This window comes from Argiope bruennichi, chromosome 6 (assembly GCF_947563725.1).
Source record: "Argiope bruennichi chromosome 6, qqArgBrue1.1, whole genome shotgun sequence".
In the NCBI taxonomy this organism is placed as follows: Eukaryota; Metazoa; Arthropoda; class Arachnida; order Araneae; family Araneidae; genus Argiope; species Argiope bruennichi.
Window position 1 is genome coordinate 63,665,591 of NC_079156.1, and position 22,819 is coordinate 63,688,409.

At 29.3% G+C, this 22,819-nt stretch overlaps 1 protein-coding gene across 1 annotated transcript; it reads right to left on the reverse strand.

The window, feature by feature from the left end:
* Positions 1–1,441: 1,441 nt before the first annotated feature.
* On the reverse strand, positions 1,442–22,020 carry LOC129971126 (phospholipase A2 Scol/Pla-like). Its single transcript, XM_056084620.1, has 4 exons — positions 21,761–22,020; positions 17,774–17,918; positions 15,862–15,989; positions 1,442–1,664 (listed from the first exon to the last, which is right to left on the reverse strand). The coding sequence occupies exons 1-4, from the start codon at positions 21,951–21,953 to the stop codon at positions 1,507–1,509; spliced, it is 624 nt and encodes a 207-aa protein (XP_055940595.1). The 5' UTR covers positions 21,954–22,020; the 3' UTR covers positions 1,442–1,506.
* Between the last annotated feature and the right edge of the window lie 799 nt (positions 22,021–22,819).

A 22,819-nucleotide genomic window follows, 5' to 3' on the forward strand; every position in this document is an offset into this window, starting at 1 on the left:
TGGGATGATTTACTAAATGCTGGATATTCACAAAAAGGAATGAAATTATTTTCTCAGCTGTCAAAATTAAGGCAAAATCTAAAATGGTATCAATAAAGCAAACGATCATAGAAACGAACATTATTGTCAATAAGTGGTGAAAGGCGTATGGGAAATTACACTAAATTGGCCAGATATTCACATTTTTTTTTTTTTTTTTTGCTAAATATATTGAATATAATAAAAAAATGTTTAAAAAACTCTGCAGGGCTAATCATTGGGCATGTAGTTACTTCTGGAGTAATAAGTGAATATTAAGAAAGAGGCTTTAAAAATTTAAAAAGATTTTAATTAAAAATTGATTAAATCTTTCTCAATAACTTCGAAGAATATTACTGTACGAAAACCATTTTTTAATGGGAGTGAAATTTTAAACAAAAAGCTTTTCACTTACATAAATTTATTTTGGAGTAATTTTTTTTCCTAATTTTAATAAATTTTTAAAATATAAAAATATTTTTATTGTATTTTACTCCATCTATGCACACGCATATTACAACGATATTAAATACATATTTCCTGTACACTTTATCGCTGTTACAGAATTAAGAATAAATTTTAAAAATACAATAAAGATAGATGAATCAGGTCTAAAACAATAAAAAGCCGCGATATGTCAGAGTAAAAGTTCCAAAATACTTGTTTTTTTAATTCACGTTTCATTGTTATTATTTGAGTACAGAAAATTTCATCGTTTTTCTATACTTGTTTGAATGGTTAAATGTGATAGTTTTACTAAATATATATGGTAATTTTACTAAGATGGAAATTTGTTCTTTAAGTGTGTGATGAATGCAAAATTTGTCAAACAAGAGGCTGTTTGAAAATATTTATTTGGTCCTGAAATCGTACACATATAATTTTCAGCAACATTAATTCGTTGTATAAACTTTATACTAAAAAGTGCAGGGAAAGAAAAAAAATAGAGTGCGTCATAAGAGAATGTGTGCTATAAATTTAGACACATGGGAATATCGGTGGGAGTTTCTTTCAAATTCATTTATTCTATGAAATGTGTGATTATTTACTTTAATAACAAATAAAGTTGGACATGAGAAATAGCGTGATAAATAAACTTAGTTGCATTAATTTTTTAAATGGAAAGAAGGAATGTGATTATGGTTAGAACTTGATAAAAAAATTAATTGATATAGAAGTAAATATTGAACTTCATTTTGTCAAATATTATATAAAAGGTTCATGAATTAAAAAAAAAAATATGAAAATGAATGACTGCTTTGGTCATGATTACAGTCACAGTTATCTTTTAAAAATAATTTTAATTAATTAATACAAAAATTATAAAAGAAATTAATTTTTTTTACTTAATGATTAATAAATATATCAAATTTTCATAGTAATCTTGTAAGAATCGCTGGGAAAGCGAAAATAAATAAAATGATGAAATAAATAAATGAAACTTTAATGTTTTGCAAAAAGCATGAGATCCGAGCTGAGAAGTGATATTTAAGGTTCAGAAACATAATTGGCTTCTTGGAGTAATTCGAATAGACTCAATTTATGCAGATTTTCATTGTTGTAGAACTCCAGGTTGTTTTTCAAGCAGTTAGTCAGCATGGCATCGCACATGCAAATGGTGGTTTTGCATGTGTCTTGGTCGTTATCTGTAAGGATAATATGTATTTGAAACGTAAGATATCATAAAATAATTTTTATTACTACAAAATAGTCATACAATTATTTTATTCCTTAGATAAGGCGCAAATTCTTGAATATTTTACAGTGATATAAGATTATTCTAACCATTGCCTTCAGTTAACATTAAACACACCAACACTTACTACATACCCATTTCTCCCATAGACGGTCAAATGACCGAACTTTATGCTTCCTGATTGAATGTATGAAATATGAATGTTAGAAAGGAAATAAACAAATTAGCTTCATTATATTTAAACAAAACTGTATATTGTCAATTTCTATGTGTTATAAATACAAAGAATAAGAATTTTTAATTCATTGCTTATCGCATTTTTTACTTATACAGGGTGTTTCCATTGTACATTTTCCGCAACCATATTTTTCACATTTAGAACAAATTTTAATTGTTTTATTTTCGTTACAATATCCTATTTGACATTTCTTTTGATAAGAATCTGTAATGGATGTAGGCATCGATCGTTTTGTGTTTGTTCTTTCTTTTGGTTGTTCACGGACTTCTCGCAAATCGGCGGCAAGTTCTATTGCTAACTGGGGTAAAAAAATCTTGTCACCAGATATTTCTTCTGTCGTTTGCTTGTACAAAATCCAAGTATTTATGCAATCTAAATCAAGAATGTGCAGTTAACTGAATACAATGCTTTGAATACGCATTGCATCATAATTTCTGATCCGATAACCTTATAAAGCAATAAATTGTTCTCCAAGTCAAATGATCGTTTGTGGTAGATAACGGTATACCACAAATATTACTCCAAATAAACAAAATACAAATAAAAAAGTAACAGAATATTAACTGTATATAATTCTTAGAAAAAGTCATGAAGTCAAATGTGCAAAAGCGATAAGATGATATGCGCATTTTCGATGTAAAAGTTCATAATCCGTCATTTGACCGGTGGTGATGGTATGCTTAGTAGTAAAATGTGGACTACCTGTTTTTTTTTTTTTTTTTTTTTTTTTTTTTTTTTTTTACGTATTGTACAAATAAGAGTCTATAAAAATTTAACAAGAAAAGAACTTAGAAATAGGAAAATATAGGCATAGAAAAAGGAACATTCTTTGTTGATTAGATTAGAGGATAGATCAAGGGCAGGTGAAAGATAACTAGCTCTTATTGTCACGTTTTCAATCATGTGCACATGCTGCAATAAGCAATAATAAAAATCAATTGTGGCAATCATTTGGAATAACAAGTTTTTATTTCAGAATACTTTCACTTTGAGACTTTGATTTTTCATTTCTCTTTCTAATATCGGATTTCTAACGAGGCAGTTGCCTCAGTAGTGCTAGGCTGAGAGGATATATACACACTAGGGCTGGGCAATGATGGAACTTCCTCATCGCGATATATCGTCCAATACATTTCGATATATCATGATATCATCATTTATTTATAGCTATACTAAGTTATAAATAGCACACGGCTCCACATAAAAGGAAGTTTTAATTTATAAAATAATTATTTTTTTTCTTTTGACTAAAAATAGTTAGAAAATAATTTTGTTAAAACCCCTTTAATAAAATGTGTCAATGCCAAAGCGATATCTGCATGTTACAATTTGTAACATTGCGTTTAAAACAAATATTTTATGCATTAGAGTATGACAGTATTTATAGAAATATTAACAAAAATTCTGTCTGAAGGTCAATAAGAATGAAGGGCAACAAAAATAAATACTAACCGGTAACCAAAATGAAATCGAAAACTTAAATTAATTGTGAATATCGATTTATTGCATCGCGATTTATCGTGAACATAAGCATGATTTCCACAGATCGATTTTTTTTTCGATAAATCGAAAACCGGCACAGCCTAATAGTTCGCACCGCAATAGTTCGACCAAAACATGTTATTTCCCTATAATCCAAATAAATAAATGTTTAAAATATACCATACCAACAAAAAAATACAAAAATACAATTCTGTGAATCATAGAATATTCGGGGAATATTAATACTTTATTGAGTGCCATTCCACTTTGGAGATCACTCCAGACGGCTAAAAATAAAAATCATGTAATTAATTCGAAAATCTTAAAAGTGTGTGAAAATGAATTGCAGCGGCATAATTTTCTGGAAATGTTATTCTCGTGAGTAGGCTGACAGGACATATACACACCGCAAGCAGGTCGACCAAAACATTTTATTTCCCTAGAATCCAAATAAATAAATTTGTAAAAAATACAATTTTGTGAATCATGGAATATTCGAGGAATATTAATACTTTATTGAGTGCCACTCCACTTTGGAGATCACACTAGAAGGTTAAAAATAAAAATCATATAATTAATTCGAAAATCTTAAAAGTGTTTGAAAATGAATTGCAGCGGCATAGTTTTCTGGAAATACTGTTCTCGTGAGTAAAGGGTAATTACTCAAACACAAACGAGCAATTTAATTAAGGCCAGTTCTAATGCGATAAGCGTTCTAGAAATTTCGATTCATTGCGAATAGCAAAACATTAGCAATGGTTTCGAAAGCACTTATTAAATAAACCCAAGGACAGGTAAACCTAAAGCAATAGTTGAATAAACTCTGACTAAGCATCTTATCTCAAAACAATAGTTTCGAAAAAAAAAAAGGTTTTTCATTGTTTAAACTAATAAAGGTTTCACTAATAAAGGTTGTTCATTTTATTAGCTTCAATGAAAATTCTGTTTTTACTTTCTCGTATACGTAGTATAAAGTATAGTAATCGTTAAAAAATCCAAACTCGAGATTTTGGCTAATCTCCACGTTTCAGATCTCTCTGAGTTCGAAAAATACATTTTTAGAAAATGTCCGTCTGTGATAAAGATCATTCAAAAACGCTTTGAGCTAGATGAATGGATTCATCTAGCTGGACAGTCTTTACACCGAATTTCCAGATTTCTATCAAATTTTGAGAAAAATCTGTTCAAAGGAAGTCCGTTTGTTCGAATATAAGTTAATACGATCATTACAAAACAAACAAAGCTAGATATATAAAATTTGGTTCACAGATTTTACATCTATAATGTAGACACCTGTCAAATTTTGAGACAAATTAAAAAAAAGAATCGACTGTCTGTCAATCTGTACTTTCATAAGAATGTAAACGCGATCATTCAAAAACGCAGTGTCTTAAGTATATCAAATTTGGTATGGGACTCTGTATCTATAAGTGAAGTTTTGTATCACATGAAATTTCAGAAAACGTGTCTAAAACAAAAATTCGATTTTCGGATACTATTAACGCGTGCCAAATATTAATCACCGAAAAAACTCGCAACTTTAGCGTTCATAGCCGAGTGACAAAGCCACTAGACAAAAGTGTACACTCCTTTCCGGAGGTTCTTATCTGGCTTATGAAGTTACCATCACAATACTCCCGCCATAACGCTTGGCGCGATAACAACGTTCGTCGCTCGCCATAACGCTTGGCGTGATAATCACGTTAGTTGCTCGCCATAATTGGCACGATAAACTCCACCGACTCACTGGTGGGGGAGTATTGTGGTGGTAACTTCATAAGCCAGATAACAACTTCCGGTCACGAGTGTACACTTCTGTCTAGTAGCTTTGTTACTCGACTATGAACCCTAACGTTGCGAGTTCGAACCTCAAACTCGCACGAGTCCTAAATTCAATACAGAAGTGAACATTTTGCAACTATTGTACGCCAATGCCATGTAAGACGTTCTTTGGCTTGGAAAGTTTATTAGAAAGCATGCGAGAAACTTTTGGGGAGACCCTCCCCACTGGATTTAAAATTAGTATATGTATAACTTCACTATTAACTTTAGCTCATTGCTAACTCGAAACCACTGTGTTTACACTTAAAAGAAGCATAAATTATGAAAAAATTTTATTACACACTACATTTTGAAATTATATAAATAAGAAAAATATCCTTGTAATTTTTAAAAAATATCCTTTATTAAGTATGTTTCATTTATTACTCAAACCAGGGCGAGAGGTCTCCCAGAAGTTTTCTCGCATACTATGTAATAAACATGTTATCTCTCTTTTACCGCATAAAATTGTGGACTAAAGGTAAAGTACATGAGCGCCACAATGAATCAAATTTTTAATTTCAGAGTATAATAATTGAAATTTTTTGTTTTCTTATACAGTATAGAAAACTAATTATCATTATGAATATACTTTTTTTCCTCCACTCAATAGGACCAAAATCTGTCTCAGAACTACGATTTGAGAAACGACACATCAGATTTCACTTGCCTGAGTCGTTTCGTTTTTGAATTGTCGCATTACATGCATGCAAAAGTAAATCGAGAGCCTGTCAAGCCTTTGACAGATTTGGTTCAACTGTGCAATTAAATGCTAAACACATTTCATTGATCTGCATCATTGAGTTTATATACATTCGAAATGTAGAGATCGACGGACGGTGAGTCAATCCTCTTAATGAATTTAACTAAAAAGTGATCGAATACTTTAGATGCTTAAACCGTATACGAAATTTTATTCATCCAGTTCTTCACAATTTATAGTTATCGTGTTCGCCTGTACTTGTACAGCCAAATTTTCTACGAATAAATTTCTCCCAGAATTTAATAGAAATCTATAAATTTGATGTCAAAATCACATGTCAAATTTCATTCATCTAATTTAAAATGTTTTTCAGTTATCATATTTACAAATTGGCAGACATACAGTGGCTCAAAAAATTGAGGGAACACCTCACTTTTACTTGATAAATCCGACTTCCAATATAAATAACACATTAACGTAAAGTGTAAACATGTTTTTATTTTTTCCCATAACAAATGGTTTAATTTAGAGTAACAATAAAGAAAAATCAATGAAAAACTTCTAAATTGAAAAGTTTCAGAAGCATTTTAAATAAATATACGCAGAATTTTGCCTCAAAAAATGGAGAACACACCAATGAAATGTTTGCCATATCACGCATAGAAACAAATTTACACTATTAAATTGCATTTCTTTTAGCTCTTATAATGGCCTCTAAACGTCATGGTACCAAATCGACCAATTTTTTGTGGTATCTGAAGATATGTTACCCCATTCTTCTTGCACCACTTATTTTAAATGGCTTTTGTTTTTAATTTTGTGTTTTTGAACCACTTTTTCGAGTATGGCCCACGAATATTCAATGGCATTGATGTCGGGGAACTGTGGTGGTGTGTGTGTGTGTAACTGTTGGTCGCAATGAAAAAGACACCATATTTTGACATTGCGTGCATTCTGTTTGGGGTCGTTGTCCTGCTGGAAAATGGAATTTCCATCTAAATACGAATACACTTTCCTTTAGATTGCTGCTACCATATAGTTCATCCAACTTGTTGCAGAAACTTTTCAAATCATAGGCAGAAGTGTAAGTGCTGAAACTGTGCTAAATGCCATTAGACAAGCTGGATATAAAAGTCGCATTGTTAGAGAGAAACCGTTCATCAGCTTGTAAATTCAGAAAAGGCATTTGAAGTTTGCAAGAACTCATCAACTGAAGACCAGTAACCTTTGGAAGAAAGCTATATTTAGTAATGAAAGAAAACTCAACATTTTTGGCAGTGACAGCCATCTTACTTTATGGAGAAAGCCTAATACTGCTTTGGATCCAAAAAATTTACGTCCTACAGTTAAACATGATGGTGACTCCGTCATGATTTGAGGTTAAATGGCTTCATCCGGGGTAGTAAATTTAATTTTTATAGATGGAATTATAAATGATATGGTTTACTTGTATATACTTCGCAGCAATCTAAAGGAAAATGTTAAAAATTTGGGTTTCGATGGAAATTTCATTTTTTAGTAGGACAACGACCCCAAACAGAATACACGTAACTTCAAAATATGGTGTCTTTTTCATTGTAAATAGCAGTTATACACTCCACAACAGTACACCGACATCAATGCCATTGAATATTCGTGAGCCACACTCGAAAAAGTGGTTCGAAAACACAAAATTAAAAACAAAACCAATTTAAAACAAGTGTTTCAAGAAGAATGGGATAAAATATCTTCAGATTCCGCCAAAAATGGGTCGAATCGGTACCATGACGTTTAGAGGCCATTATAGGAGCCAAAAGACATGCAACTTATCAGTGACATTTTGTTTCTATCCGAGATATTGCAAAAATTTCATTGGTGTATTTTCCCTTTTTTGAGGCAAAATTCTGCGTATGTTTATTTAAAATGCTTCTGAAACTTTTCAATTTAGAAGTTTTTCATTGATTTTTCTTTATTTTTACTCTAAATTAAACCATTTGTTATGGGAAAAAATAAAAACATATTTACACTTTCCGGTAATGTGTTATTTATATTGGAAGTCGGATTTATCAAGTAAAAATGAGGTGTTCCCTCAATTTTTTGAGCCACTGTAATTTCAAAAATATGTTTTTCAATCTCAGGGAGGTCTGAAAAGTGGAGATTCATCAAAATTTCGAAATCGTTTTCTTTACTTCGAATACAAGAAAATAAAAATAAAAGTACCAGATAAAAAACTTTTTTTAGAAAATTAAACTCTTAATATTTAAAATGCGATAGTTATTTCTTTTCATCACGTGAATCCAGTAAGAATGAGAATAGCAGTCTGAAAAGAATAAATAACAAAAATATTAAGAAAAGAAAATCTGAAAAACGCCCATCAACGCAAATATCAACAATCCCATTTCTTTTTTTCTTTTCTTGTCTAGTGTCAGGAAGCATAAAATATTACTGATTGATTGAAATAATTCTTTTTATGTTATCTTAAGCAATAAAGCCTGTCATTCCGTGATTCTAAAAATTAATTCATAATAGACACCGAAAAACTTAGTCCTGGAAGATTTTAAAAAAAATCATTTATAAGAATCTGTTCGATATAATCATCATCTTTATTGGAGGTGATGTTTGGTTTATTAATCTTCAGATTTTTTTTTCCACTTATGTTCGATCTGTGGGGAGTATTCATTTAAAAAAAAAGAAAAATCTTTTAATCGCTGAACGAGTAAATAATGAAACCAAAACATAATGATAAAGAATGCTTATAAACGTAAAATTGTGTGCATTTTATAAATTTTTTGATGAATTTCATTTAAAGAGATAAAAAAATATTTCGGAAATCATTTAAAGTTTTAATAAATTATCTTTATAGTGTTTCAAACATACTCTACGCTGCATTTTAAAGTGTTCAGAAAATTATTGGAAAGTTTCAAAAAAAGAAAAGAAAAAAAAAAAAAAAAAAAAAGATGAACATAAATCGGAAATGTTAAAATTTTTATGAAAACAGTTTTTGTTAATAAATGTTAACAGCAGATTTTAGTGTAATGAATAAAACCTGTTGCTAAGAGCTTTAAACATTAAAAATAACAGAATCAAAATAATCGTCTGCAAGCGAAATCTTAGTTTTTCCACTCAGTTTTGCAACAATGAACAATTTCCTTCTTCAAAAACAAACCTCTCGAAAGGTTATGATTGAGTGTTCGGGAAGAGTGTTTTCTTTATCATATGACCCGCACAGACGGCTGTTGCAATAATTTGGCCTCATGATCAAGAGTTATTATTTTTTATAATGGAGTTCTAATTTTTTTTTTTTTTTTTTTTTTTTTTTTTCCTTTAAAAAGTGACCTGCAGTGACGAGGAAAAGAGGGTGAGCCAAGGTAGGAGGGGAGAAGAAGAAAAAGAGAAAGAAAAGAAAAACCACTGATTGCGAAACATGACTTGCTCTGAGCGTAAATGGATACCTTGTTTTCAACACTTTTATTTTTATTTTCCAGCTACTCCTTTTTCTTCTTTTTCTTATTTTACTTCAGATTTATCCGCAGTGGCTAGTTATAACATTTGCCACCAGGGATGAATTTGTAATGTTATCCTTTCTTTACAAACTGCACGACACACATAAATTTCAAAATAAAAATTACAGATTAAATAAAAACAGTCAGTTCAATTATTATGCGAAATTAAAAAAAAGTCATAATGCAATTTTTATTGCTTTTTTGTAAGCAAAATAGATGATATTTCTAAAATTCATTTCAAAGGAAAATTTAGGTTCAGTAAATAATATTATAAAATTACTTAATTCGTACTACTTTTTTATAATTTTACCTTTCAGTTATCTTACAATTTCCTTCTTGAATAAAAACGTTTCTAAGAACATCTTTCTTCTCGGGAAAAAAAAAAAAACTACGAGGAGTCACTGTTGTTTTATACCTTTGCATATTTAAAATTTCGTGGCATAATTTTAACACTATAATTTTTTTAAAGAGTTACGATGGGAATTATTTTGAACAGAACCAGCCTCGGATAATCAGATAATGAATTGGAAAGAAAGCTTATTTTTTGAAATGGAAATAAAAATAATAATATTAATAAAATACAAGTAATATATATAAAAGGATTTAAGTCAATTCCTACTTATTTTCTTATATTATTTATATATATCTTATATTATTTATGATCGGGTGTCGCATCAGTAATCTCAGACCATGGCGACTGATTTGACGACATTGGCGACCAAATAGAAATTACCGGACAAATTTAATTAATTAATTAATATTTGATAAAAACTGTATTAAGATCAAGTGTCATCCACTACAAGATTAAATATATGTACTTGAACTTGAGTAGATGAATAAAAAGTATTTTATTAACGATTGAAAATTTGAACAAGATATATAAATATATGTAACATTATTTTGGTTGAAGCAGAATGCAGGTTCGAAGCAGTGAAGAGACTTTGTATTTTTAAATTCGCTTTATTCTCTCTCTACCACCATCCAGGAAACCATAATTATTTACAAGAAGGCGCAGCGCGGCACAAAAGCAGAAGTAAAGAAGGCAAAAGGGGAAGGGGCGAAACAAATGATCACTAGTCTTATATAACATCGGATTTCCGGCCACGAAGCAATTCAAAATATGTATTAACCTTGAGAAGGGCAACGGAAATGTCACTTTCACTCGCTACGTAGTACTGATGGTGCATTATTTTTACAAAGGAATTAATTAAACCGAAAGTGGAATTAGATCAGGAAATAAGAGAATATTTTAATTTGGGCTAAATTAAGATAAAGCTTTGGAAATTAATTTGGTTTAAATGAAGAGTTTAAAATATCATTACATATATATAAAGGGAGAGTGTGAACTAATAGTAGGAACTGAAAAATAAACGAATTTAACTCATTTGAATGGGTCTGACTTAAGAATGGCATCTGGTTGCCAAAGTGTAAGATTTTCTGCCAAATACGATAATTTTGACAACATCAAAATTGGCGAACTTTTGGCGAGTGTTTGAATGGTTGGCATGATTTTAGCCTGCTTGGCAATAAATTGACCCTTTTCTAACCATTTAATGACCATAAAAACAATATTGTTAGCATTTTCCATACTTACATATGGTATTAAAGAAATATTGTTGTTTGAATATATCAGCCAAAGTGAATTGCTTCATTATCTTTATTTCGTTTCACTGTAAAAAATTTTGTTTACAAAATTCCTTTTTTTTTTTTTTTTTTTTTTACAAATGTGCACTTTAGGCGCTAAATCTGTCTAGCTCTTAATGTCTTATAGTTATCGTATTCGTCTGTACTAGGACAGATAGACTTATTGTGTATGGATTTCATTCATAATTTGATAGAAGTCTTCAAATTGCAAAAACTACAATCGAATTTCATCTATCTCAAAATGTTTTTGAGTTGTCTTGTTCACAAAGTGATAACCGTAGTTCCTTAAATCTGTTTTTTCGTTCTCCGGAAGGTTTAAAACGTAAAGATCCGTCAAAATTTTACTTTCGATTTTTTTTTTTTTTTTTTAACGATTACAATACTTTCTGTTTGTATGCTTCAAATACGAAAAAGTAACAAAAAAAAAATGAGTATGCGTCATGCACTTCAAGCGTGAGTAATAACTCAACTTGCGTCACGTTAAGACACCACAAAAAATGATCGGGCGAACACTTTGCTGTGATTTCCACATCGGTTGTTCCCTGGTTTGCCAACAACAATCGGTGCAGCCATGCGAGAGAACCGATGCAGAGTGAGGTTTATTGTCTGCCCACTGGCCTTTTACGGTCGTAATTATGTCCCTTTTAGCGGACCAGTACTTTATGTATTGTTGTGAATAAACACTTAATCAAAAAAAAAAAAAAAAGAGTGGACACATAAAAGAGAAAATTCCATAAACAATGGCGGCGAATAAATACAGAAATAAAAGTGTGAATTGTTAGAGCGAAGGAAACCTTTAACTTGTAAATCAGTTTTTTTTATGCGCGGCGGGAGATGAGTTTTTGTCATCTTCTAAAAAGAAATAATTCCTCTTTAAAGGCTGGATTTAATAATGCACTATTAGAATTTTGGAATGAATTTAGAATTTAAAATTAATTTTAATTTATTCGATAGTTTAGATCGTTATATTTCAGGAGAATGAAACGAAAAATTAGAAGAAACAATTATGTCTTTTTTCCAACCTTTAGACTCATTTGAAGAAAGAAATTTGGTTCCTTTTGGCGGTACTTTGAGATTATCCCGTCGACCGTTTTCGCCAAACACGATATTATCGGCAAAAGGTAGCTTTGAGCCAATAAAAGCAAAATTGCTTTTCATTATGATGGCGCATTTTGCGAGGATTGGTGCATTTTCGCCAGCGTTGACAGATCGATAGGATAACCTTAAAGTACCCTTTTGGCAGTCTTGGCTTCTTTTCACTACAGAATACCCCCGAATTTAGACCCTCTAGGATCCCCTATCTGTTTAATGGGTATATGTGGAAGGATTTATTAAGAGAAAAAAGTGTTCGAGTTTACATACAGTCGACAAAATAATAACAGAACAACTATGCACAATACACTAATGAAATGATTGTATTGCGCGTAGTCTCTCCAAAACTTTCTCGCATATTTTCTAATAAAAATATTATCTCAGTGAATACCTTGTATGGCACTGGTTTACAATAGTTGCGAAATATTAACCTTTGACATGGATTTGGAATTTTTACTGAATCCATCGTATGATCCTTGGCGATTGTTTTAACGATTAATCTCTAGCATGCAGTTAATAGTATCGGAAATCAAATTTTGTTTTAGATGCGTTTTTTCCAACCGATTGAAAACAAAAATTTGTTATCGAACTACATTTGTAATCACAAAATCATATATCAAATTTGATCATTATCAAATTTGTGTTTTGAGTTATCGCGTTTACATGTTTCTGAAAGTACAGACGGACAGAGGGTCAACCGTTTGTTGGATGTCTCTCAAAATTTGGTGCTAAAGATGTTAAATCTGTGTACCAAATTTTATCTATCCAGCCAGCTCTTTTCGTGTTGAAGTTACAGTGCTAACTTATATTCGGATAATTGGAACAGACAGACTTCCTCTGCTCGTTTTAATAGTATGGCCATAAGTTTCAATTGCTTTTTTCTAATGATTTCTGAAGTTATAAACAGGTAGCAATTAAGACTAGATTTTAAAAAGCAGCGCTTCATGGGTAGTTAAAATATTGAAAAAAAAAAACACGTTTTTTCTTTTCTCTTCAAAAACAAGAGTTTTGGAATGAAATTTTAGAATGTGTTCCCGATATTTGCACTTTAGCCAACATCTCAAATAGCACGAAGATATAGTGCTATATTTTCTTCGATATTATTTAATATCGTAGCATTTCTCACATTTTTTTTCTAAATAAATAGATAACGATTAATCTTGATCACTATCCTTAGAAATGACATGTGAGCTATGAGAATATTTCAAAAAGTATTCAATGAAAATCATTTCTTTACGAATGATGCAATTCATTATCACAGTAATATTCATCGATACCCTTTTAAAACCGAGAGACTTTTCAATTTGAGAAAATGAATGTCAATTTACTTGTGGAAAAAAAGCAGTACTTCGTAATATATATTGATAGTTTCATCCCGAGTATTTATCTTTCAAAGACATTGTAAGATTTGAGATAATGTCACCAAGTCATATAATGTCGTTTCAACCTCAACATAATGTACAGAAACAAAGTGAAATCCCACATAATTGTATTGGCAGTAGCGATTTGTCGTTCATTATGGAGCAAGTGTCAGATCAAAATTTAGAATACGGTACACTTACTTCTCTAAAACATGCCAAGTCTTCTTATTAGCAGCACAAAGTCATACAGCAAAATGCTTTTTAAAGTAATATTAGTAATAAGTCAACATATCAGCAATCAATTGTACCGAATTCTAGATTTTAACCCATTTTTATATTTCAATCTCATTGATGAAAAGTAGGCTCAATTTACTATGCTGACATCATGTATTAAGCAATGTCGTTATTTTAAAAGAGTAAGAGTCAAAAGCATTACGAAAGGTTTCTGAAATGCGAAATCTCTTTAATTTATTAAAGGCTTTCAAAGATATCTTCTTTGATTGGAATGCACTCAACCGAAGCATTTTTAAAGTCGTTTCTATAGAAGCCATTTCATCTTTTCCTGGAAGTTACTTTGTCAAAATACAGGTGATTTTACATACTTCGAATGCAATTACTCAAAATATTATTCTTATTCTAATGTTTTTCCAGTTAATTACAATTCATGATTTACCCAACAATCTCAGGAACGACATTCATAGCATTTTTTGATTTCTCGAACATGTCTAAAAACTTTTTGCTTTTGACGAAATGGCATCTTTTACAACTGCTGCATCATTAGAAGCGTTTTTAGTAGATATTTCAATGCATCATTAGAAGCGTTTTTAGTAGATATTTCAATTTTGTAATATGCTGATTAATTTTACTCCTCGAAGAAATTATTTAATTTAATTTCTAGAATAAAATAGAACTTAATTCTATTAATTGTTTGCACAACTTACAGAACTTGAGAAACTTACTTGTACAACTTACAGAACTTGAGAAATTGGTAACATTAATTAAAATTCATTTCTTTGCAAACATTTTAAAAAGCAAATGTTATAAATAAATTCATTTATTTGAAACATTTGCTTTTTATTTCCCCCTGAAATTCACATCTTTTATGTAATTGCATTTGTTGTATATTTTCTTCCAACATTGTTAGATCTGGAGGTTAAGAACTTCGAATTCAAGTACTCCTCGATCAATCTCTCAAATCGGCAAACGACATTTAGGAAATAAAATACTGATTATTGCAAGGTATCGATGAAGATTATAAATATTTCGTAAAAGTAAAGGAATCTGCAAATGTTACTTTTGAATGGAGAATTTCAAATGAATTATTTTTTATACCTTTGATTGCTGTAATATTTTGAAGAATATCTATACAACTATACTGAAAAATGAACCCAAAATTTATTTTTATTTTAAATTTTCTTTGAAAAAATTGCCTTGTGCAATTATGCATACCTACCATCAATTTAAAAACGGATTTTAAGTTTTCAGTTTACCATATCTTTTACTGCTTTCATTGTTGCATTTTTTTACAATTGAAATATCGTTGCTTTTTAAGGTGGGTCACTTGGCCACTTATAAGACGGCCAGTAGGCAACGCATGCGTAGAAAGGCTGAAAAAGGCTATTCGGTCCATGGCAAGTACTTGTCCCGATGGGACAACATGCCGCTGTATTGTAATTTTTCTTACTGAGCAAAAATTTGTAGAATTTGGCGGGGTTTTTTTGGCATTAAAAAATTGATCACTTATTATAGATTAATTCCGACATTTTTTGTTCTTTGTTCTTTCTGATACGAGGTTGTTGTTGTTTTCATTTTATTTATTTGCCATTTTTTTTCTAAAGTTTTTCAAATTTAGGTATGTTGACCATTATTTTTATTTTATCGAGTTTCTTTGAGTAAATATCCATCATTTTAATACGATACGCAGTAAAAAAGAAAAATTCAGGGACGCCAAAACGGCAATTTATAGCCAAGCATGGAATACCTGAATCTGTCTTATGAAATTGTGGTAAACATAAATCAGTCCCCTTCTGAGCATGCGTTACCTTACTGACCGTCTTGTAACTGGCCGAGTGTAAACCCACCTTTAAGCAAAATACCCATCCTAAATTTTGAATGTCTGTGACAGTAAACTATCAGCATGCACTGTATATATTTGAACTGAATGAAAATTTGTTCTGACTAGTTTATTTCATGACACTTTTAGCTTTCTCTGACGTATTCATTCATATTCAGAAAATATTTGGAAGATTCCAAGGTTTTTTGAGTTTAATATTATCTCTATTTATTTGTATCCCGATGGCAACAAATGAATAAAATTTTCATACCACAAACAGCCAAGCCATCTTTCGCTTTACTCCACTGGTAATTTACTTGATATACGCCCTTTTCTCCTAAGCTGCGACAAGCGCCTTTGGAAGAAAGATTGTAGCACAAATCGTGGATTTGGCAGCATCTATAAATGAGTAGTAGAAAAAAAAAATCAAATGTCACTGAGAATTTGTTTCCATTACTATCAGTTGCCTAAAGAATAGACTTAAACAATCTACTACTATCTGCTATAATAAGAACATATATAGATATAAAATGTGATTTGGAACATTTTTCAGAGGAATAAACATTATACCATTTCAAATAAGAAGGAAATAATAGGTTAAATTTATCACTTAAGTACCTATATTAAACGAACTTGTTATGAGTTTTTATTGCAAAAATGGACCATAAGCTCTAGCAAATACATATTGCAGTTTTGAGCCTATGCATTTACAGATAAATATAATAACATAATCAAAATATTAGTAAGTAACAGTATGTAATTAGTAGTAATAGTATGTAACAAACATTAGATTAAATTTCGGACTGAAATCATTTAAAGTAAAAAATATTTTAATAATTTGCAAATTCATGTCAGAAGTAAAAAGTAGGATTTTTTATTAGGATATTTCATTAAAATTCAACATTGTATAGTAGATAAAATTTTAAACCATAAGGTATTTCTTTGCTAATGTATTTAGTATCGTTCTTTGCTAATATATTTAGTCGATCAAAAATCTGAAAGACAATTTCGAGCAATAAATAACCTCTAATTTGCTTCTAACAGAAATACAGAGCACTGTAAATTATTTATAACGTATTTTAAAATGATAATATTCATAGGATGTCATAAGATTTGTGAATTGCTACATGTGTAATGCAAAAGTCGTTCAGAACATGTTGGTCCTATAGCTACTACATTTGGAATGTAATCACTTATTTGGTAGCAGATGTTCTTTAACAATCTTTTTGATAACTTTTATTAGGTTTTTGACTAAAAACTAATCAAAATTTTAACTTCTGCTCTCAATAAATTGCACAAACATTATTTTTATGCTACTATAAAATTTAAAAGAAAAAAGCTTTTAGGTAATAATGATTTCATTTCTACACTTTTTTTTCTAATTTTAATAAATTAAAAATTGTTTTGAAGTATATTTACAACAGTTTTTATTGCTTTAGTTACTAATTTTATATTCATGTGCGTTGTGACGATATTAAAAATTTTTTTGTATGAACGTTATCAATGATACATAATTAATAACAAATCTTATAGATAATAATAGAAAAACTAATCAAGTGTGAAATATTATTAAGCTATGATGTTTCAGTTTAGAAATACGAATCCCCTCTAATATTTTTCTTTCTTTTATTTTCTTTAAATTGAAAGTACCAATGTCAATAAGTCATTTGTGTAAATTACAAAAGTGGCATTCATGATTAAAAAAATATGATTTAAATGAGAACCACGAAACAGCTTTAGCAGAAGCAACATGGAAACCGCCCCATTAAAATATCTGCAAAATTTAATATACATCCGATAAATACAGAAATCTGCAAGGGGAAAAAGTTCTGAACGAAATTTGCTTTGAAAGCATCTTAAAAATCAAATTAATGAATAATTTTGATTCTCATTAATTTGCCATTGACTAATTATTATTTTACAAACTGACTTTCTAAAACGATTTTGCGAAAGCAAATCAGTTATCAAATGTTTTCATGTTCTTTCAAAAACAGTCAATTTAAATGGTGTCAAAGACCACAATAAATATCACTGCTCATGATATGCTACACTATAATGTCACACAGCCTTTCTTCACATAAGATGTGCAACAGTTTCCAATATTATCTGCTCAACATGTGGCATGTAAATAAAATTCACTGCATTGGAATTGGTCAATATAAGATATTAAAACAGTGATTTACTCGTCTATTGGATCAACTGGCTGACCGGAACCACCAAGACCACAGTAGTTTCCATAAGAAACGAAGTCTGTGCTTTGTCGTCCTGTTACATCTGATACCATTGAACTAAGGTTCATGAGGCTACGGCGTTGTCTGATGGACGAACCTAGAAAGATTTTTAAAAAATCAAATCATTAAAATAGATGCAGAGAGTTTGCCTTATGCATTACATTTTTTCATTCCACTAATTTCGATTCCAAAATTTAGTTTTGTTTGCAAACAAATAATTCGAATATTTGTTCGTTATTTAACAACTGAGCATCCAAATATTTATGAGTTTATCAGTATACTATGAGTTCATCCAAATTTTTATGAGTTTATCAGTATACTATGAGTTCATCCAAATTTTTATGAGTTTATGAGTATACTATAGGTTCATCCAAATATTTAGGAAATTATATATCAATATCTATTTTATGAAAAATGGAGAATATTCTTTATTAGTATGCATGGAAACTGTTGTTGAACACTGTAACCTGACCCTTTTATGGATAAAGCCGGTTCTGATTATTATTCTGATTCAAAACTTACATATTTTTTTATGTTTTTGTTCAATTATTTTTTTTTCAATCTTATGGTTTTACAAGTAAATTACAATAATTTATAATTAAGGGCAATAATCTCTGAATTATATATTTATATTTTACAAAGCGTTTTGGAATCAAATAAATTTGAAATCTAAAACCTGAAGAAAGGAAAGCTTTAAATTTTAAGAACAACTGAAAAAAAAAATTCTTCCAATAATTTGTTTGATAAATAAAGTTGAAATGCATAATAAAAAGAAATTTAATTAAGTTTCACATAAAATTAAGGTAAATTTTAAAAAATGAGTCCAATTTTGAAAATATGCCTTAAGATATTTTTTTTTATTATTTTAAATTATACTTTCGTCTAATTTATTATTTCAAGTAAAGCGATTATTAAAGTGCGAAGAATATTTCTTAAAGTTTAATAAAGTTTTAATGAATTCATTAAAAATGAAATGTTATCAATATTTGTGTGTATTTAAAAATATAAGAACTGGAAAAGAAAAAGAAATCAGAAATAAAACGAATAATTTTCACATTACAAGATAACATGTGGTATTAAAAAAATCAGAACATTGTAAATAGGCTATTGTTTGTCGAATAGAAAGAATTAAAGGATTCATTTAAAATTATAAAACGGATATAAATATTAATGCTTAAGTTTGCTTTTTAAGATTTTCAATGAAAATAATTGATTAATTATCAAGAATTTTATTTCCTCTGTTGTAGAACTTTAAAAAAAATTATTTATTTTAAATTTGTCATGAAATTTATAGTTATCTATAAAACATATTTTATTTTAGTAGGAAAGTTAACACATTTTCTCATTCAGAAAAAAATAAATATTCCATTCCTTTTCTCATCTTTAAATGTCATCGATTGTAACATGAAAGCTTTACTGTTTGAAAACGACGCCATTTTGGAACAATTTTTTTCTCCTTTATGGTTAACCTTTCTTGGCAAGCGGCCAGATATTTTCTAGGATTTCAGTTTACCGCCCACGTGTTTCATCGATCAGTGGGGTTTCGTGTGTGGCGTATTTGGTTTGAATTGGGAATTCATAATGAAAAATGGATCCTACGTTATAGTGTTTCATTATAAAGCATTCTTTTCCAATAAAAATTCTATTAAAATCTTTTCTGATTTACCTGGCCTTTTTAAATATTATTTTTTGTGAGAATAATTGCAATATTATAACGCACCTAATAACCAATTAATTTTTTGGAGGAACAAGAAACTTCTATTCGTCTAAAGTATTCGAATTACAGAAAGATTTTTTTTGCAAATACAGGATAGAAGAAGAAAAAGTCAAAAGATTTTAAGTTTATTCATTTATTTATTTTTAATACGAATTCTTCTAGAGTTAAAATTTTAAGAATAAAATGCTAAGAGAATACAAAGAATTTTGAGACATTCAAACAAGAATGAAATGAAAAATTTGGGAACATAATAACATTTTAATTTTTTATGTAGCAAAATAAAAGGAAACAAGGAATATTCAATAATCTAAGACTATTTTTAAAAAGTACTTCCTGTAACTGCCTTTACTATATGCACAAATTGATTGATACATAAAATTTACCCATAAAAATTAAAAAGTGCAAAGCAAGATTTTTCCATCTTTTGCAAAATGTTTGCTCTTTTTGGTATTTAATTAATATGACTGATATGACTGAAAAATTCACAGAATTCTGATAAAATACCTAATTTTCTCAGCTTCTATTCCGTTATTTCTTTTAATATATTTATTTTTAATTTAAATTTATTAACACATGTGAGAGATTCAATTACATGAAGGCACGTCTCATTAAAACTGAACATGTTAAATATCTCGTCATGTAAATGTAGAAAAAAAAAGTGTCGTGTGAGGGAAACGGAAATCTCATCATTTGGAATCTATTTCCTGCATTGAGCTTTTTTATTATTGGTGTTAAATTCTTGGAGTAAATTTCTGGCAGATTAATTCTATTTTCGCTTTTACAATCATTTTTATTTTTATCAATTTTATCTTAAAGTAAATATAAGGTACAAAGGGAAAAGTCACTTTTATTTTTCAAAATAAAGCACTTGTAATGACAGTGAAGAAAGAAACATCGAATCGGAATTGAGCAATGTTTATAAAATTGGAGAAGATGATTAGTGACATTAGAATAATAATTAATATATGAAGTTACTATTAGTACTTGGCCAATTGAAAACTATCTATCTTATCAGAAATGTTAACAGAAATGCATGGAAGTTTTAATTCAAATCCAATTTTAGCAGTTCTGAGAAAATGAAGGAATGTTTTGTAAAATATTTGACTAATATCCCGAAATAAGACGTTTTGCCATAATAGCAGAAAGAACATTGTAAAGTGCATTCCATTATCAGAGAAATAGAACTACAGAGAGATGGATAAATACCAAATGACTTTCATCGCTTTGCTCATAGTGTAAATTGTATTTTTTCAACTAATGTTAATTATAAAAAAATGTTTAATGTGTCTATTTCTGCTCTAATCTCGCAATTTTATACAAGAATCTTTCAACTGCTCAGTTTATAAATAAGCAATTACCATTTTCCTAAAAATGTTATGAAGTTTTAGTATCAAGAAAAACGAACCTCCAATAATTTTATAAATTTAAATTTATTTTGTAGGATTTTTTCTAAGGAATTGAAACCAAGTGATAACATTATCTTTATAATTTTAATGTTTTTTAAAAATCTAATTTACTTCACATTCTGTTAAAAAAGAATTATCTTTCTGTTTTACCATGATACATTATTAATAAATGTCTCTAAATAGATTTTGAGACTTTATTTATTCTAATGTTATGTAGAGAGATATATTTTTATAAAAGAGAATTGAAAATACATTTTACTTTAAAAATAATAAATTCTGAGTTTAAAGAATGTGTACTCGGTATTCGTTTCGCTTACATTATTCCTCAACTTATTTCAAAGATTTCCAGTATATATATTTTTTAAATGTCATCAGTAACTTTTAGAAAGTTAATTTTATCTACTCAACAAGTCACTTTTAAAATACAATTTTTTTTCCAAAATCAGATCATAAATATTTGAGAATAACAGAGGATAGAAATTCAAACTGAAAAATCTATAATAAATGGTAAAAAAAGTAAAAGGTATTTAAATTTTGAATTAAAAAATGCATTCATTTCCACTTTTAGATCAAACTTATATACCGAAGATTTGCTATTTTTCTTTTTTAGATAAATATATGCATGGATCATATACAAATATTCATTTAAAGACAACTATTTTTGTTAGCTTTCATTTGCTGTTTCTTGTAAAGGAAATTCTTTTTAATTTTATTCAGCACACATTGTTCTAATCCACATGAAAACAAATGGGGTTAAGCATAATTTTTGATAAAAAGATGTTTGAGAACATAAAACCACTAAATGAGAGGGAATACCTTTTTGTAAGGCAGCGTCCCCAACTGTCAAAAACAGCCCTAAACAGAGCACAACAATCATGCTGGCGCTAGACGACATCCCTCCTCTTCCTTTGCAGGTAAATAAATACTGCGCTTGCGTTGAGTTCTTCTTTGCGTCATCAATATTGATTCTTGGAATGCCTCTTGACAATGAGAGTGCGCATTCCAACATGGCAGCGAACAGTTCCAATTAAGATATCAAGGACAGGAACCTGAAGATTACAGACCACATTAGTTCCAGATTCATGAAGAATAGTTAACCCTAATTGCAAAATGAAAGTTTTTCGTCTACATCAAGTTATAATAAGAGATTTTATATGAAAGATTAATCTAGTTAATATTTTAAATTTCCTAACAGTAAGGAATATTTTCGTCGTCGTCATACAGAAACTACATACAATTTAATATACAGTGCGATATTAAATAACAAATGAATTCTCTTTTCAGTGCCATTTTCAACCGAGAAATATTGTGAATAAATTAGAAAAATCAAAAAGACATGTTAAAAATTTTGTGATAAAAAATTCTAAGAAAATTGCATTAAGCATATCTCTATTTTTTCATAATTTGTACATTTGCTTTTAAAACTTTTTTAATTATGAGTAAAGTTAATTTGTTAAATTTAAAAATAATAACCCAGAACAGATTATATCAGAGTCACATAATTGTGAAGGCCCTGAATATATATATTTATATTACGTTTGCCCCTGAATATTTATATAGCCTTTTTCTTAAAAACACAGTTAAATCCACGAATTAAACTTTTCAGCAGATGTAGTTTCCTCTCAAAGTCAAATCAGAAATTCTTTTTTTAGAAATAGATCAATGCACACAAATTTGTTTTCACGGACTTACGTAAATGAATATGGCAATGTCAACAGAATCAAAGTGAAACTACGGTCTATACCTGTTGCAAATGAATTATGCCAGTTAAAAGCATCAGCTGAGTTTGTTCACGATATCGAAGGTATTAAGATATATGCTTGCCAATGGATGATCTATTTTAAAAGGTGGAAAAATTTGGAAATTTTTTTAAAA

Excerpts from the sequence above, each read along its gene's own strand:
- LOC129971126 (XM_056084620.1), bottom strand. The coding sequence starts at position 21,953 with ATGTTGGAATGCGCACTCTCATTGTCAAGAGGCATTCCAAGAATCAAT. Across the intron at positions 15,990-17,773 it reads CCAGTTGATCCAATAGACGA|ATGCTGCCAAATCCACGATT; the intron begins GTAAATCACTGT and ends ACTCATTTATAG. Across the intron at positions 1,665-15,861 it reads AGATGGCTTGGCTGTTTGTG|ATAACGACCAAGACACATGC; the intron begins GTATGAAAATTT and ends TTATCCTTACAG.